Source organism: Lolium perenne, chromosome 3 (genome assembly GCF_019359855.2).
Source record: "Lolium perenne isolate Kyuss_39 chromosome 3, Kyuss_2.0, whole genome shotgun sequence".
Lineage (NCBI taxonomy): Eukaryota > Viridiplantae > Streptophyta > Magnoliopsida > Poales > Poaceae > Lolium > Lolium perenne.
In genome coordinates, this window is record NC_067246.2 from 312,925,418 (window position 1) to 312,944,324 (window position 18,907).

At 42.3% G+C, this 18,907-nt stretch overlaps 2 protein-coding genes across 2 annotated transcripts; both read right to left on the minus strand.

The window, feature by feature from the left end:
- Positions 1 to 3,615: 3,615 nt before the first annotated feature.
- Positions 3,616 to 6,203, minus strand: LOC127345481 (transcription factor SCREAM2). The gene is made up of 4 exons (XM_051371960.1): positions 5,765 to 6,203; positions 4,359 to 4,517; positions 4,091 to 4,261; positions 3,616 to 3,945 (listed from the first exon to the last, which is right to left on the minus strand). Exons 1-4 carry the CDS (start codon positions 6,119 to 6,121, stop codon positions 3,877 to 3,879), a joined length of 756 nt encoding a protein of 251 aa, XP_051227920.1. The 5' UTR covers positions 6,122 to 6,203; the 3' UTR covers positions 3,616 to 3,876.
- A 4,784-nt stretch (positions 6,204 to 10,987) lies between these two features.
- On the minus strand, positions 10,988 to 14,656 carry LOC127345480 (transcription factor SCREAM2). The gene is made up of 4 exons (XM_051371959.2): positions 14,054 to 14,656; positions 11,696 to 11,896; positions 11,432 to 11,602; positions 10,988 to 11,315 (listed from the first exon to the last, which is right to left on the minus strand). Exons 1-4 carry the CDS (start codon positions 14,585 to 14,587, stop codon positions 11,241 to 11,243), a joined length of 981 nt encoding a protein of 326 aa, XP_051227919.1. The 5' UTR covers positions 14,588 to 14,656; the 3' UTR covers positions 10,988 to 11,240.
- Positions 14,657 to 18,907: the final 4,251 nt, after the last annotated feature.

Consider the following 18,907-nt stretch of genomic DNA (forward strand, 5'->3'; position numbering starts at 1 on the left):
GCGAGCAACGTAGTTATCTTAGGTGTGTTAGGGTTAGCATTGTTCTTCGTATCATATGCTGTCGTTGTGCAACCCTTACACATCTAGCCGCCCTTACACCTATCTTAGGTGTAGGGGCGGCACCCCGCTTGATCATTATTTAGTAGATCCAATCCGTTACGGTTGCTCCTTGTTTCTACAAGGATTAGTTTAATATCTGCAATAGTTAGGCCTTACAAAGGGTTGGAGGATCCAGCGGCACGTAGGGTGTCGTTTGCTAGTCCTAGACAGGATGTTTCAGGGATCAACTTCGTGTTGGTTTTTAGGCCCTATCTAGGATCGGCTTACGATCACCGTGCGTGGCCGCGAGGCCCAATCGTGAGTAGGATGATCCGATTATGCGGTGAAAACCCCAGATCGTCGTAGATCGTTTTAGCTTTATCTTGATCAAGCAGGACCACCATATATTCGTGCACCTCGTACGAATCATGGGTGGATCGGCTCCTTGAGCCGATTCACAGGATAACCTGAGAGCCGATCGAGGCTCGTATTTAATGTTTACGTGTATGCCATGCAGGAAACTAAGCGAGGCATCTCCATCACCTTCGACCGGGTATAGAGTCGTGTGTGGCACGCCCTTGCATCAGCATCGGACGTGCGTGCCGGAATCTGTACGGGCCGTCGCTCGGAGGGACCAGGGCCAGCCGCAGCCCTAAGTTGTTCCCGGCTCACCTGTGTTGCCCGTCGCTGCTCGCCAGTGGGTTTTTGACCGCAACACATGGAACATAAGAAATTATAGATACGTTTGAGACGTATCAACTGACACATTCAACTCGTTCTCGTGATATCACATCCCCTTGATATAGTCACATGCTTGCAAGCTTTATAGATGTAATAACACCAAGTGGGCCTAGAGTATCTATCCGTCACGCGGATGGACAGATCCCGCTCTTGATACGCTTCAACCCATCCCTTTGGAATACCTTAGCAACAACTTTATGATCACCCTGTTATGGTGCGACGGTTGATGCTGTCAAAGCAGCCTCCGGTGACAGTGATTAGAGATGGTCTCAAGGTCTAAGGATTGAGTTACGTTGTTTCTTTAGTATCACAATGCTAAACATTGTTGCTGGATCACATTACAATACTTTATATGGGTGTGAGTCCATCACTCTCATTCATCCAACGACATGAATCCATTATTAATTGATGTTGTTGTCCATGATTAGAAAACCTTGATCATCTATTAACCAATGGACTATTTTCCTAGGGAGAATGTTTTGTTTACATACCACACACGCATTAATGTTTCCGCAACATTCAGATCCGCATGTATTATGCAAACATTTACTTCATTGTCATGGACATACTGCTTTATCACATGATAGCGCTGGGGAATGTGTTTGGCCATTAAGTGAGATATTGGATCATTTGTATTTACAATGGCCTCTGTGTGATCATAGTAGAGTACCACATGGTCATGCATACTTGTGAACACACCTAGTTCGATGATGAACTTCCTCGGCCAAATAAGTTTATTCCCCGCATCCGAAGCAACTCTGTTCTCCGACTCCATGGTAGATTGAGCAACCGTACCTTGCTTCTTGCTCCTCGAGCTCACCGCGTCTCCATTCACAATAAACACATATCCTGACTAAGACTTCGAGTCGTCTGGATCTGTGTCAAAGCTTGCATCGGTGTAACCCTTTACATCGAGCTTTTCTTCACATCCTCCATAGATAAGAGACATATCCTTAGTTCTTTTCAGGTACTTCATGATATTTTTAAAGGTTGTCCAGTGTTCCAATCTAGGAATACCCTGGAAACAATTAGTTAGCCTAACCACTAGGGTCACATTAGGTCGAGTACACATCATTGCATACATGATAGAACATATGGCCGAAACATAGGGGATGTTAGACATCCTACTTCTATGCTCAGCCGTTGGTGGACTCTGAATCACACTTAGTTTGGTAGGTTTTATCATAGACAAGATTCCCTTCTTAGGATCCCTCTCATGCCATGACGATGATCTGCTTGAAACATGTCTTGATTGATCTGGCCGGACTACCGAGTTTGGAAGGCTCCGCCAGCAAACTTCAAATGGACGACATGCCTCAAGTTTGACTGGTCGGTTAGCCATCGTGATTGTCTTTCACGTGTAGAACCCGATGAGATCCGGCGCTAGAGCAACAAGAGAGTTACCGTCCAGCCAAGGGTCGACGCAGAACGCACTGCATCTGCAAATCTAGCTGTAGCCTGGGAGGAGACTGACGGTATAATTCAAGAACTACCCCTATCGCATAGTATAATCCTGCCAAGTCCGAGGACATGGACGACTGAACCATTAGAGAGACGCAGCCAATCCAAACCCTAACCAATCCTCTATTCATAGAGGCATAGAAAACCTAGATCGCGGCCTCTCTCTCTCCATATATTGAATCGATTTGTTACTATTAACAGTAAAGTATTTTGTTCATAGCCTGTTGAAAGGGGAAAAAATTGTATGCACGAGAGCTCGAGATGGAACCAAAAGTGGAGGAGAATCAATATCATCAGTTAACTAACCACAGTGTATCCTTACATATGAACACGATTTAGTGATTTATATTAGTTTTTAATTTGCATGAGGTGCAAAGTCTACATTAAACAACATACAACTATAAGAAGTAACAACCCTAGTAGGTATGAGAAAAACCAAAGGTTCATATTAATTTGGGTGTTCTAAAATTCCAAAAAACGATACTCTCTCTTCTCCAGGTAAAGCCTACACTCATTTTACATGCATTTAGAGATCAGGAAATATGAGTCATATATAACAAACATAAATCATTCGATTTTCTTCGCATATGGATTCAGTGATATAATTTGTGTGCATAGTATTGGTCATGACAGGCAAGGAGAGAGCCGATATTTATTGTCTCCTCCTTTTCCTCCCCAGGAGGAAGGCCAAATGCTGACATGATAGGGTAAAAATAAGCTACTATCTCCGTTCTGATTGATAAGACTTATAAATTTAGTTAAAATCAAGTTTAGTCAAATATAAAGAATATAACATAAACATCTATAAAATGAAACAAATAGTTTATGAAAATATATTTTGCAGTAAATCTACTAATATTGATTTGTTATCGTAAATGTTCATATTTCTATCTATAACATTGGTCAAACTTAGATGATGTTAACTTTTTGACAAATTTTATAAGACTTATTCATTAGAACGGAGTGAGTAATGTTTAATGTGAAGCCAGCACTGCTGCTGCATCTGCAAATCTTAGCTGTGGCATGGAAGGCGGAAGCAGAGTGACGGCAGAATTCAAGAACTGCCCCTGCCGGCATAGCATAATCCTGCCAAGCCCGGGGACAGGGACGACTGAACCATCAGAGAGAAGCAGCCAATCCAAATCGCAACTAATCCTCTATTCATGTACCAGTCCACCTCTCTCATTTCAGAATTGCACATGGCTTATGATGATCCAGCCAGCCAGCGAGCAGGCAGGCTACACTACAGTCTACAGAAAACAAGTAAATAACAAGAGGCCACAAAATTCAATTCAGTGCAGTCCCACCTTGTCTGCAACGACAAGCTCCATGCAATCGTTGTCCTGATAGGCTGAATCTCTTGTGCACCATGACTGAGGCAATGGGGATTGCATACAAATTGAAATGCAGCGACTTCATTCACAAGCGAAAGTTGGAGATAGTTCAACCGCAGAAAAAGGTACTATTATACAAGTTCACAGCACCAGAAAGTAAATTCAACGATAAGACCGAAGAGATCCGGTCACGCCACCACCGTTGTCGCTCATGTATGTAGATGGCGAGCCTCATCTCATGAAGTTTCATACATCTAGCAACTTTCCTGATTAGAAATTAAAGGACAGTAGAACCCAATGCCTATAACCCAGCACAGTATAAGAGCACGTCCTTAATTTCTTCAGGCAAGAGCCCAGGACCCCTAGTTTGCTGGATCGACATAAAAAAACAGAAATTAAGATGGTGAAGAGCAATGGTAACATGCCAACATGTACATCATTGACAGAATTAGTACACATGGCCTGATGGCCACAGTGGCATAGAACATATAACGACCTGTGGAAAATATACGAACCTTGACGCCAAAGATATCCATCGCGAACCCACTGAAGCAGCTGATGACCGCCTGCTCGATGTCGAAGCCAAGGCTTTCAAGCACCCTAATGGTGGACAGCAGGATACCCGGCCTTCGCGCGCAGAACATGTGGATGTTCAGTGCCTGCCCTTCCACCATCCACACCTTTACCTGAACATAAACACAAAGAGAGCTGAATTACATTCGGTTTCGACGAGCCGTTCTACAACAGGTATCAAACTTCATGACAGAGAGAAAATGGACTAACGGTTGACTGCTGGCCATGGGGGTGGAAGCTAGCTGCTGCTGGTCCAGCTACAAGAGCAGAGCTACGAGCAGACTCCAGCTCCTTGTAGAGATCGTTGATCCTCCGCAGGAGCTCTTCCAGGTAGTCAACTGCATCACCAAGAATTGAAGCTCTATCCATCTGACACAGGAGTAGAAAACTGATGATCATAAGGTGCTCCGTCAGGAAACAATGAAATTTCCCACGCTCCAAATAGGAGAAGGACGCGCCTGGCGCTCAATCGATGACCGCTAATATTTTTCTTTGCAAAGTATCCACTTGGTCCACCTTTAATTTTTTCTGGGTTTCTTTGACTAGGCCTTTTTTATTAAAAAGATGAATAAACGTAATTGAAGATTCTTTAAAAAAAATTACACATGCATATGCAATTGTATCTCTACAAGAAAAAAAGATGATATGTTTTTCTGTTGAACAAAGGCAACTTACATATAAATGTGAAGATAAATTTAGATTGCAAATATGTGCAATGGCACACATATATGCAATTTCACGTAAAAAATAACATCAGTTCCCCATTGCATATCTATTGCAATTGAGCATCTATATGCAATTGCACGTGAAAAAATAGCATGAGTTTTCAAATTACATATATATGCAATTGCAATTGCGTAAAATCACCTATAAGAAACCTCCAAAATACGTGAAACTGAACGCCTAATAATGTACCTACACCGGGGTTAAAAAAGGAAGAAAAAAACATATGAAATAGAAAACAGATCTCCCCTAAAAATTATTTGTTACTCACGCAGCCCAACACAAAAGGTTAAAAAGACAACATAGAAAACAAGAAATAAAATCGTAGGTAAAAAATAAAACCCAAGCAAAACCCATAAAACCAAAAAGCTAAAACGCAAAAGCCCACTACTAAGCCCAATTCTAATAGTAATCCATCTAATCAGTCGATCTAGGGCTACGATAGTTCTCGAGCCGAGAACTAGCAAAAATGTTCTAGATAATCAAAAATTAAAGTTCTGCTGCTCTCCATTCCACCTGAATAAGTTCAATTTTAATTCATGCGCTCTAATAGATAAAGGAAGAGTTCTATTGTTCGTTGTTCCACGTGAATAATTTCAATTCACACAGGAAACAAGAATATTTCCCGCGCTCTCGGAACCGGACCTAGAGATATTTTTCTTAGATAATGGAATATTTATATTGCTCTATAAACATGGCCTAGAGATGGAACACTATGACACCAAGAACGTCATAGATCTACTAAAATAAATGCATCCCAATTAAAGAATTCATCACCAAATTTCATCATCAATTGCAGTTATAACCCACTTATATCACCCCATGAACAAAAACATGGTAAAACAACAATAGTTGATTAGTTATACCAGGGAAATGACGAGCGAGATTCGTACCTTGCTGATCTTGGGCACGGCGGAGCACAGCATGTAGAGGCAGTTGTTGAGCTTCTTCCTGCGGCGCCGCTCGGCCATGAGGTTCTCCAGCGAGGCTGAGAGCCCCAAGAAGGAGGCGTCCACTCTCTGCTTATCCAGCTCGTCCTCGTCCTCGTCGTCCCACTCGGCCACCGCCGCTGGCGCCTCGACGTCGAAGAGCTCGCCGACGTGGCGGGACGCGAAGTCGTGGAAGGCCGGGATCGCGGGCGCGTTGGCGGCGCTGGATGACGACGGGGGGAAAGCCGCGTGGAAGTCGAAGTGCTGGGCGTGCTCCATTGACATGAGCGGGAACGACGCTCGGAAGCCCGCCGAATCCATCACGTCGGACGCGATATGCACCCAGTCGCCCCCGCCGCTGACGCCTCCCGCTATCTTGTCCACCTTCTCCACCGGCCCCCTCCCCACTCACTTATGCTCCGGTGCTCCTCCCCTGAAAAAAATATGGACGCGTAAAATACAATAACAGTGAAGATCTTCCCATAGATGTTCGTAAGAGGGCTCACGATCGTAATTTTGAGTGTAGGTTCACCGTCCGTACAGCCATATACAGACCCGTATGGTCCGCGTTGTGTTGTACCTCGTTTTATACGTATCTACGGTCACGTGCGTGTGCTGAAATAGAAATATGCTATAAAGATCTTGCTCATGTGACCTCTTCTTTTTCCTTGCGCGACGTATATATACCGTATCAATATAGACAGTTATACATGTGCTAGATATGAATTTCGGCAGATCCAACATAGTAAAAAATATCAACTATGACCCTTTAAGTTAGTTTAGGGGGGAGCACCGGAGTAGCCCTCCCACTCCACTAAGCTTCTAGGCAAGCCTACTCGGTCAGTTACTATTACTTCCTCTTTTCTGCAACTCGAACCCTTCTTGAGTGGCTAGCTTCCCTTATACTACTAGGACGCACTGCCAGTGGATGGAAGCGTCTGCAGCCTACCTATCTTCACACACGTCCCAAAACTGCATTCCTAAGCTTTTCCTCCCTTCTTGATAATTGGGATTGCCTGCTCTTTCATTTTTCCTCGTTACAAGAAAGACTATGCACAAATAACATCACCAAAACCCTGCGGCGGCATTATTTTCTTTTACCATTGTAGCCGTCGGATGCAGTTTCGACCATTTTACTTGAAAGTACATCCGACAACCACAACGGCAAGTGGTAATAAGTCGGCGGTACCACGAGTGCTCACACATGTTCCTGTGCGGGTATTTGCTCCTAGGGGATCCGGATGATCCGTACTAATTAAATGCATTTTGGCGCGAAATTTGAACCCCAAAGCGCAGTCATGCTTTCTCTATTTTTTTTTCAGCTGACCACTCAAAACCAGAAATTTAATATATTTTATTAAAATAATTTAAGCATCCCCTTTTTGTTATTTATTTGTTTTGCTAGGACATGCGTGGGTCCTTTTGGAAGAGTGATAAACAGATTATATTTGTCATTCAGTAGTTGCACACACGTACATGACATGTAAAGGGAGAAGAAAGATTTGGACACGAAAAGCATAGGAATTCTGTGTGCCATGCTCCATGGTTGGAGTATACTTCTGTGGGACAAGAAAAGTTTTGTTTGCTTCGAGTTTGTTGCTTCTTTAATTTTTTTTTCATTTCTCAGCCTTATGTGTACTCAATATTATATTATATTGTCCTTTAGTAAATAATAAATTGTTGCATGGAAGGCAATGAGTTGGCATGCAATTAAGAGGTGTATGTGTGAACCTAAGGTGGAGGGTAGGGGGGGACAAGAAAGTTTTTGTTTGCTTCGATTTTGTTGCTTCTTAAAAAATTGTCCCTTTTCAGCCTTGTGTGTATGAAATATTGTATTGTCCTGTAGTAAACAATAAATTATTGCATGGGATGCAATAAGTTGGCATGAAATTAAGATGCGTATGTGTGAGCCTAAGGTGGAGGGTAGAGAGGAGATCAAACATCTTAATCTTTTACGAAAAAGATAAGTTTGTTAGGAGATAGACACGTGTACGGTTCCATGAAGAAGCCATGACAAATAAGCTGGCTTTCTGTTTGTGATATCTGGAGTTAGAGTGGTATGCAACAAATCCATGTTTTTTGGTTTGTTTGTTTTGCTTGTCCACAAGTAAAAAAGGTTGATTGTTTAGTTTTTTTCCTTTAAGACGAAAGAGTAAGAGAAGATTAATTCAAGCACAAAAAAGAGGCAAGAAAGATTTTTCTGACTTTGGTTAAATTTCCTAAGTTTGCTTTTCTGTGTATTGTACGGAAAGTTAGTTAGACATACATATTTATCTAGTGTCCGTGACACGTCGATAATCGATAACCCACTGAATAGGTATAGTAGTTAGTGGATCTTAAAAAGGAAGGGAATTTTTGGCGGAAAGTTTATGTACAAAGTGTGTACTTCCCTTCTACCAATTTTTATGCTTTTTGATACAATGGACTCTAGCCTTCATCAAAATGCCACCACGGCTGGATATTCCTATAATATACCCATTGTTGTGGCCGAGTCACATTATAATCCAGTGGTTTTGTGTAAATATACGCACTAGCTATACATACAAGCTTCTTTTAAAAAATGTGGTGAGTATGAAAATGAGATACATCAAGAGAGAGATCATTCTATTCACGATTTAGGAATGAGAGAACAATACATGATTGCATTCCTACTCAAACCATAGTGTGTGTGTGTGCAATGTCAATTACAAGCTCTCCCAAGAAAATCTGGTGACACTGCCGGAGCCGTGCAAGAGAACATTATCGAATGTAACACGAGCAAGGAATGAAAATATTAGAGAAAAACTCAAAAAGGCCCGTCATTCCAACTAAGACCCACGAGATAGTACTCTCCCCAGTCCCATGAAGGTTGTCTGAGATTCTGTTTCACCAACATAGTACGAGTTTCCAAGTTGGTTGCATGAATTGCATGATGCAAAGGAGATAAATTTATCTTCCATTATCTACCAAATTATAACGAGCTAAAACAAATTTGAGTTATATGATTGGAGAACTATATCACAAGCAGACAATTTCAGGCGCTAATAAAGCAACTCATTGTTGTACCATAACAGGGAAAATTAAAAGGCAAAAATTTAATAGACACGCTCGAACAACTTATCGTATGGTATTGAAAAATATGTGTGCGGCTTTTATGCAATTGGTTGTCGTATCAGAAGCCGCAAGTAGATTGGATATTTATCACGATTAGGTTATTGAAACCAAACCTCCATTCCTCGCGTCACCCCTAATAGGTGACTCAAGGGAAAACCCTACTTCCAGCCGCTAGGCCCCTCTCCCCAAGGCTGCAAGCTCGCTGCCGCTGGTTTCACCATGGTGGAAGTGGCTCCAGCCTTTGAAGGTGTACTTGGTGGCATCTTTAGGCACACATGGTGTCTCAATGTCGATGTGGGTGCGCGGTGGAGGCTTGCGCTTGATGTGGGGGAGAAGGCACTGATGCTTGGATTCTGGAGTTGGATTGGCCTGCTGGAGTGATGGTGGCTCGACTCTGTCTATGGAGCAGTGTTGCCACCGATGCTGCAATGGGCGGCGGTGTGGTGGTGGGTGAGTGTCAAGCTTGGTGCTCGCTCGCTGGTGACATCGTTGTTTTGATGGGACTAGTTTCGACCGGTGATGTAGGGTTGGAACTCTTGAATGGCTAGTGGCGAGCATCGGAGGCCGCATGTGATACCCCATACCACCTGCTTTGGGCGGCGGGCGGTTTTGGCATGTCCTATGCAGGTAGGATTCTTCTAGATTCAGGCGTGATGTGTGGAAGGATGGAGGTTGGTGAGGTCCCATGCTCATGATTACTTTCAGTGGGGACATTTTTCATTTCGTACAACAAGGTGTGAAGCGATAGAAAAAATCTATGTTATAATTTTCAACCAAGCTTCTTTCAAGATCATCATCATCATTAGGTGTTCAATAAAATAAGGTAGAAAGACTAATGATATAGTTACCTTCTTCTTCTTGCTCTTCAAAATCTTCATAGGGGGGCTTGTGTTGAAATTTTGAGAAGTGGATTAGATTTCATCTTCCCCAAACTTGAGAGAAACTTTCTCCTTCTTGCAATCAATGCTTGCCCCTGCGGTGATCAAGAAAGTTCTTCCGAAAATAATTGGGCAATAGGAGTCAGTAGGCATATCAACTACTACAAAGCCAATGGTATATGTGCATGGACCAATTGAAATTGGAACATCTTAAATAACTCCCATAGGGACTCTAAGTGTTTTATCCGCAAGCATAATTGTCATGTCGATATTTAGCAATTTAGCTGGTTCTAGTTCATCTTGAATGTCTAGATAAAATACAACAGGGATGACATTAACAACATTTCTGATATCACAAAGGCCGTAGTAAGAGGACTCACCGAAGGTACATGGAAGAATAGGCTTGCCCACATTTTTAGCACTTACCTTCCCTTCGATGAATTGAGAAGCTTTAGTGTCAAGTTCAACTATATTGCAATGTGCAAATATATCCAATATTCCTTCCTTTGTCACTTCTCCTTCTTCTTATTTGATCCACGAATAATCTCTTCCACCTTGGCTGCTTCTTCTTGCCCTCTCAGAAATTTTTGCTCCTCCTCCAATTGTTCTGCAAGTTGCTGAACTATCATATGTTTTTCTATTGTCCTTGGCAAAGGAAGTGGTTCCACATACATGGGCCTCTCCTTTGGTGGCTCCATTGGTACATTAACTATTGCCTGCACCTCTTCAATTGGATTAGGTGGTGGAGTATATTGAAGCCATTCTTTCTTTGGTGCTTCAACGTGCTCTGGAAAAGACCGAAGAATTTGCAAAATAATATCATCATGAAGGTTGAACTCATCATCAATTTCTTTTACTTTACCGGTTTCCATATAAGAATTGAGACAATCATATTATACTTATATTCCACCTTCTTCTCCTAATTCAAATCCCCAAGTTTCTTACGACAAATTCTCTCTAGAAGTTCCCAAGCCTGTGTCATAGTGAATTCCATAAAAGTTCCACCCGAAGTTAGATGATTTTTTTATTATCTTGGTTAAGTCATCCATATAAAATGTGTAAAATATACCATGGTTGTAAATCATGATGGGGCATTTATTTATCATGCCTCTATACCTTTTATAGGCTAAACCTTCATCTAGGTGGTTCTTGAAGTTTGTAATTGCACGTCATGCTCTACAAGATGGGTGATGCATGCAAATGGAAATGTAGCGACTTCATTCACAAGAGAAAGTTGGAGATAGTTCAACGGTATAAAAAAACACTAGTATTATACAAGTTCACAACAGCAGAAAGAAAATCCAACGAAAAGACCAAAGAGATTCGGTCACGCAACCAATGTCGTCGTCTTTGTCGCTCATGTATATAGATGGCGGGCCTCATCTCATGAAGTTTTATACAACTAGCAACTTTCCTGACCAAACACAGGACATCATCATCCTGGAGGTCTTATTCTCCTGCATTGCGCTCTAGAGATCGGCACAATACTGCAGGAGCACCGCCTTAATTTCCTCAGGAATCAGCGGAGGACCAACCCTGTATTGCTGGATCAACAAAAAACATAGCACATCAATCATCAGACCACATCATAAAGATGGTGAACAACAATAGTAGGATTTGAAACAATTACAGTATAATGATGTGCGGGGGAAGTACGAACCTCGCCGCGGAAGATGTCCATCGCAAACCCGTTGAAACAACTGATGACCCCCTGCTCGATGTCAATGCGGAGGCTGTTGAGGGCCCTCATGGCGGACAACACGATGCCCGGCCTGCGCGCGCAGAACATGTGGATGCTCACTATCTGACCTTCCACCGCCCTCACCTCAACCTGAAGGCACAAACAGAGATATCTGAATTCCACTCGGTTTCCACGTGAATCGACAAGAAATAATATTGATCAAACTTCATGACATGCTCTAACCATTGGAACAGTGGGACTAGGGTTCATGCGGCCCGGAAACGGCTGCAGTGTGGGTGCGGAGGGACGAAAGCTAGCTGATGCTGGTCCAGCAGCAAGTGCAGAGCTAGCAGCAGACTCGAGCTCGGCGTGAAGATCCTTGATCCTATGCAGGAGCTCCGTCATGTACTCAATTGCATCAGCAAGGATTGAAGCTCTATCCATCTGACATGAGACAACAAAACTGGTGATTGTAATAGTTGTAACAAAATCATCCGAGAAATGATTTTGTAATAGTTGTATACACAAGATGTACTTGATATCTTCTTCATATTAATATGTAAAGCTACAAATGTATACATGTTCTGGTTGATATATTATTCATTGCCACCTAAATAACCTCAACATGATGTTTTAATAATTTTTCTGATAGAGTAGCAAAATATATTTTCATAATGAAATAAAACAAAAATATATATACTTGCGCATATCTTTATCCTTCTCATTTTCTTTTTTCAGTTTAAAAGACATGATGATTAAGAGAACATCAGTTTTCAAAATGCATATTTTGTTCAATAAAAAATAAAAATAACATTTCATATTTTATTCATATTTATATAAAACAATAAAAATATAAAGATCCTTTACTACAAATTTTCTGAAATGTATCTTATTTTGGAACGAAGGTAATAACAATATTATTATTATTATTATTATTATTATTATGTTGTTGTTGTTGTTGTTGTTGTTGTTGTTGTTGTTGTTGTTGTTGTTGTTGTTGTTGTTGTTGTTGTTGTTGTTGTTATAATTATTATATCTTTTTCAACTCTCCCTGCTGTCATTCCATCTCTCTCTCCCTCCCTCCCTCCCTCCCTCCCTCCCTCTCTCTCTCTCTCTCTCTCTCTCTCTCTCTCTCTCTCTCTCTCATTTACCTATGGCGTGTAACATGACTGTGTCGTAACTTAACTCAGGAGTACCCCTAACCATCAGTTCCCTTTCGTTGATAACATGAAACAACTGCGAGAAAATAGCCTTCACACACCAAAACCTCCAAAAGCACGACTTTTTCATGGAAACCAAGAAAATCAGAAGACGAAAAAACCCAACACGAAGAGGTGTCAAGAACAGAAGGAAAACAAAATGCACTTGGCAGGTCACTTTCGGTAACACCTTGTGCAAGCACTGTGTTAAATTAGCATGTTTAAGTCTCGGTTTGTCACATAATTTCAGGTCCCCAGACATAACATCAGGAAACAGTACAAGAAAAAAGCCCCAAGAAACGACATATCTATGCATGTTCAAAACTAGAATCCACCATGGCTACATAATAAAACAAACATCCAGTAAGCTGCTGAGAAGGGATTCCTCGAAAAAAAGTTACAGGGACAAATTTTGTAGTTGTTTGTTTCCACAATACAATCTTGTAGTTAAAGTAGAAGGAGTAATATTAAAACAAACAAAATACGGTTTGCGACATATGAATTTCAAATGAGTAAGTTCTACCCCACAAGAAACATCGAAACTTTCAAAGCTCAAAATGTCCATATAGTTAGATAATGGAAGAGTTTTCTTTGCTGCCCGCTTCCGTGAATATTTCCTCCATGAACTAGGAAATTTTCTCTGGTCCAATGGATAATGGATGAGTTTTGTTGCTTGTTGGTCCACGTGAATAAGTTCAATTTGCACACGAAAAAAGAAATTTCCCGCGCTTCAAACATGGCCTAGCGATTTTGCTTTTAAGATAAAAAAAATGGAATAGTTTTATTGCTCGCCGTTCCACATGAATAAGTTCAATTCACGCAGGAAACAAGAATTTTCGCGCTTGATACATGGCCTAGAGAGATAAACTTTTTAGATAATGGATTGTTTTTATTGCTCTGGCAACCCGGCCTAGAGATGGAACACTATGATACCAAGAACGTCATGGATCTATTAAAATGTTTGGTTTTGTGATCTGAATGCATCCCAATTAAAGAATTCATCACCAAAATTCAGCATCAATTGCAGTTATAATTATGGTAATATATATTCATGTATTTTTTTGAACTGTATATACTGATGTATTAGTACTAGTATTACCTCGTTGTTAGAGTTACACCAATTAGAGTTTTTTTGGATGCATGCGTATGAGCTAGTTAGTTTCGTAGCTAGTTTGTTCGTGTTTTGCATGTTTTTGAGTCAGTTTAGGACTCGTGTATTATGCTCGGGTGTCAAGTTCGAGTCGTTTTGTAATCGTTTTAATTAGCCTAGTTTGGCGTGGCCTGTTGGTCCTGGCAAAAAGATTTTCTTGGTGTGTTCGTCTGATGTGATTGATAAAAACAAATACTAACAGGTTGGTGATTAGTAATTATTAACAGGGAAATGACAGGAGAAATTGGTCACCTTGCTGATCTTGGGCACGACGGAGCGCAGCATATAGAGGCAGTCGTTGAGCTTCTTCCTGCGGCGCCGCTCGGACATGAGGTTCTTGGCCGTCATCTTCTTCTTGCCCCTCCCGTTGCCGCCGCCACTACCAGCACCCGGCGACGCGACGGCCGCAGCGGCACTCTCCAGCGGGATCGAGAGCCCCAAGGAGGAGGGGTCCACATTCTGCTGATCCAGCTCGTCCTCGTCCTCGTCGTCCCACTCCATCCCACCGGCGAACGCCTCGAGCTCGGTCAACGAAAGGTCGCCGACGTCGCCGGACGCGAAGTCTTGGAAGGAAGGGAGCGCGGTGGCGTTGGCGTTGGCGGCGTTGGACGACGACGGCGGGAAGGCCGCGTGTACGTCCAAAAGCTCGGCGTGCTCCATGGACATCAACGGGAAAGACGCTGGGAAACCCGCTGACTCCATCGCGTCCGACGCGATGTACACCCAGTCGCCCCCGCCGCTGACGCCTCCCGCCATCTCGTCCACCTTCTCCGCCGGGTACTCCATTGCGCTTGCGCCCCTCTCCACTAAGCTTCTCGGCAGGCCCGCTCGGTCTGGTACTATTACTTTCTCACCTCTCTTATGCAACTCGAACGCTTCGCGGATGGCTAGCTTCTTTTCTTATAGGACGCGGTAGGCCACAGCGTCCGCAACTTACCTAGAGTACTTTGCATACACCTCCTATTCCGAAGCTTTTCCTCCCTTTTTGGTAATATAATTGGGTATGTCCGCTCTTTTATTTATCCCCATTACAAGAGAGACTATACACAAATAACATCACTAAGCCCATACAGCGGCCATAATTTTCTTTTGGCAATGTAACCGTCGGATGCAATTTCGAGATTAATGATGTGGATCATTTTACTTGAAAGTACATCTCCCGACCACGACGGTAAGTGGAAATAAGTCGGTGGTCACACACGTTTGTGTGCGGGTATTTGCTCGTAGCGCGATAATAATACGAACCACCACGATCCCTACTAATGAAATGCATTTTGGCGCGAAATTTAAACCCCTAACTAGAGCCTCTTGTCAAAAAAAAAAAAAAAACTCATCCATCCCACCGGAAACTCGAAAGTTATTATATTTTATTAAAATAATTGAAGCATGTCTTTTCTTCTCTTTTCTTTTTGGTTTTGTAAGGAGATGAGTAGGTCCTTTTGGAAGAGTGATAAACGGATTGTACCTTCAAGGATAAAGGATATATTTGCCAGTGACTAGGCGCACACACTACGAGACATGGAAAGGAAAAAAAAAGAAAAACTTAGTGCACATGGAAAGCATAGAAATTCTGTGTGCCATGCTCCATGGTTTTTTAAATGGAGTATGTGCATATGCTTCCGTGGGACCAGTAAAGTTTTGTTTGCTTCGATTTTGCTGCTTCTTAAAATTTGTCTTTTTTCAGTCCTGTGTGTACGCCATATATTACTGTCCTGTAGCAAGTAATAGATTATTGCATGGAAGGAAAAACAATGAGTTGGCACGCAATTACAGTTTTGCCTTTTGTAGACTTGTTTGTACGCGATATTGTATTGTCCAGTAGCAAATAATAATTGTTTCATGGAAGGGAAAAAAAGAGTTGGAATGCAATTCAGAGGTCTATATGTGAGCCTAAGTTGGGAGGTAGAGAAGAGATGAAACATTACAATTTTTAATACAAACAAATAAAAGTTTGTTGAGAGAGAGACACGTGTACGGTTCATGGAGAAGCAGTCCCAAATGAGCTGGCTTTTTGTTTGTGATATTTGAAGCTAGGGTGATATGCAACAAATGCACGTGTTGGCTTGTTTGTTTTGCTTGCCCACAAGTAGAGAAGGTTACTTGTTTAGTTTTTTTCCTTTAAAAACAAAGAGTAAGGGACGATTACTTCAAACACATTAAAAAGTACGAAAAACACTTTACAACCCTTATTTGCCCCTGTTTTTGCTAAATTGCCATTTTTTGTTTGTTTCGTGTTCTGCTTATTGTCCGAAAAGTCGGTTAGATTACATACTTATCTAGTGTTCATGACTCATCGATAAGGATAACCCACTAAACAGGTATAGTGGTTAGTCGATCTTAAAAAGAAAGAAAATTGTTGTTGGATAGTTTAAGTATGAACTATGTAGTTGCATTCCACCTAATTTTATCCCTTTTTAGGTTAAAGGCATTCAATGTGCCATATGATTAGATATAAAGGAAGTGGTTTATACACATGAGGGCGGTTTAAAAACAAAATTACAAAGCCACAAATTAAAAAATAACGTGTCTACAAGGTCTTGTGTGTGGGTATATGCCATTTGGGATGCTTCCTCCTTGACGAACGTGGCTACCAATTCGGGAAGCATTGCCACGTTTCTAAACACCCTCCCGTTTCTTTCTTTCCAAACTCCCCACATAGTGTAGATGATTGTCAAGGCGGTGATCGTGCGGCCCATGGGAGGGGGCGCCATGCCAATATTGCCATTCCACGTGAAGATCAGATCTTTGACCGTGGTGGTGTAGCTGTAGTCCAACAATAGGTGTCAAATCGTCTTTGGATAGATCATACATAGCTTGCAGATGGGATCATGTGGCCATCCACGGATTGCGAGATTGTTGGTTGTGAGAATCTTCCCATGCAACACCAATCAAGTGAAGAAGAGACACTCTGGCTCCACACCACATTGCTTGGTGGATTTGAAAGGGGCGCAAGAGCTTGAGAACTGGTTCGCAAGGTCGTCCATCTCCAAGTGATAGTGTCGGATGAGTTTGGAGAACCGCCATCTAAATGATGGTCCATAGCTTGATGAATTTATCCATGTAAGCCGCAGTGGGGATTCCGGCAAGGGTTCTTATCTAGTTCCTATTTGTTAGCTCCTTTTAGACCATGCGACATTTGAAGTGGAAATAGAAAAAAGGTCCAAAAGTTGCACTTTAGGGTACTTCCTTGCATCTATCTATAATACCAGAAGATGTCATGTTGCCAATTGTGATGCCCGTCGAATCTCTAAACAACTCCATATATGTCATGTCACATGACAGCGTGGTGCCCTGCCATGGCCTAGATGGGTATGTCCATGCGTACCATGGCCATTGCAATCGCATTGCCCTCTCAAATTTCTCGATGTAGACCCCCCAACCCGCCGAAGTTCTTGGTCCTATATACATGCTCCATTTTACTAAAGGGTGTGGCTTGGCACCTAGAGTAGCCCCTGGTTTCATCCAAATGAAGATTCTTCTGATCTTCTTGATTTTTCAAATAATCCACTCTAGCAACTTGAAAACAGCAAGGTGGTAGATGACCATTGAAGGGACACCAGAGTGGAAATATAATCAACTCTAACCTTCATCAAAATGTCACCACGACTAGATATTACTATAATATACCCATCGTTAGGGTTGCTGGCTTAACCTTATCATGATGTCTTGAATCACATTATAACTCAGTGGTTCTATGTAAATATGCATACTAGATATACGTGCAGGCTCAAGAGAGACATCATTCTATTCATGATTTGAGAACGAGGGAAGCATACATGATTGTATTTCCTACTCCACCCCTTATGTTTATGTGTGTGCGCACGTGTGCGGGTGTGTGCAGTGCCAATTACAAGCTCTCCCAAACATCCTTGACCCTGCTGGAGCTGAGAAAGTGAACATAACCAAATGCAACGTGAACAAGTTAATGGAAATGTTGGAGGAAAAACTCAAAAAGTCCCGCCCTCCCAACTAGGACCTGACGGGGAATCAAACTATATGATACCTTGGGTTCCACAAGGGCTGGGCAAGAAGACAGAGCCACCATGGTCATCACAGGCTTCTCAAAAGTTAGCTGAAGAAGGGGAGAGGCGCCCTCACTACCCCTGAGAGGACGAGGGGTACAAAGGGAAGAGGAGCATGTAGAGAAGACCACACAAGACCACTTGATGACAAAGTCATTGCAACGTCATCTTGACAAGACCGAAGCGCGAGGCTCACTCCCCTTTCCGTCTGTGTCCCACTCAATCAGGTACTACTGAAACTCCCCCATGCCTATGACTCCAACAATCAGCATGATTAGGCCATGAGGCCTAAAAGGGCGACCGTTCCATCCATGTATGGGATGTGTACCTGGACTTGTGGGTCTCGGAGCGACATGACTTGTCCTATTCCCCTTCAGGGGTGAGGCTACTCCCTCGTAGTATAAATAGGTCCTCTACCATATGGGGAGGGACCAAGCAAAATCAAGAGAAGCCAGACTAAGAAACCTAGAAACCATAAACCCTAAGGAACCAGAGCTCAAGCTTAGGTCCTCCCTCTCTCTCGCACTTGGAGATAACGAAGCAATAAGATCTTTTTTCACTTTCTCACCGTTCATAGGATGTTCTTGCACAGTCGAGAAGAGCACACTTCATCCTTCTCACCGTAAGCCGACACCACCTCACACCTCACCAGGAGACACATATTAATCCCACCACCACCACCAACCGGAAGTAGGGTTGTTACCGGTGATCTATTCATGGGATCTCAACCTGTACATCTCTTGTGTTCCTGAGGTTGTTACCCCATAGAATCATGGTAAAAATCCCCCCACCAACATAAAAATTTACGATCGGGAATCAAAATATGGACAGTTGGAGCACCAGGTAGGAGCTTTGTGTAACATCCCAAAATTTCAATAAAGAAAGAAAGAGAGTTTCCAAAATGCAAAATTTAGAACCGACAAAAACTTTTTAATACTACAAGTGCTATGCATATAACTCATCCTTAATTATTGTGTTAGTGTGCATTTGCCATGATGATTGCTTGTGTGATTGCAATTGTGCTAAAACTCTAACCTATGATGTCATGATCAACAAAATAAAAGGAAGAAGAAAGGAGAAAAAG

Bases quoted from the DNA above. Each gene is read 5' to 3' on its own strand.
- LOC127345481 (XM_051371960.1), bottom strand. From the start codon at position 6,121: ATGGATTCGGCGGGCTTCCGAGCGTCGTTCCCGCTCATGTCAATGGAG. The intron at 4,518-5,764 runs GTACGAATCTCG...CTCCTGTGTCAG, and splicing joins CCGTGCCCAAGATCAGCAAG to ATGGATAGAGCTTCAATTCT. The intron at 4,262-4,358 runs GTTAGTCCATTT...GTTTATGTTCAG, and splicing joins CCCATGGCCAGCAGTCAACC to GTAAAGGTGTGGATGGTGGA.
- LOC127345480 (XM_051371959.2), bottom strand. From the start codon at position 14,587: ATGGAGTACCCGGCGGAGAAGGTGGACGAGATGGCGGGAGGCGTCAGC. The intron at 11,897-14,053 runs GTGACCAATTTC...GTCTCATGTCAG, and splicing joins TCGTGCCCAAGATCAGCAAG to ATGGATAGAGCTTCAATCCT. The intron at 11,316-11,431 runs GTTCGTACTTCC...TTGTTGATCCAG, and splicing joins TGGACATCTTCCGCGGCGAG to CAATACAGGGTTGGTCCTCC.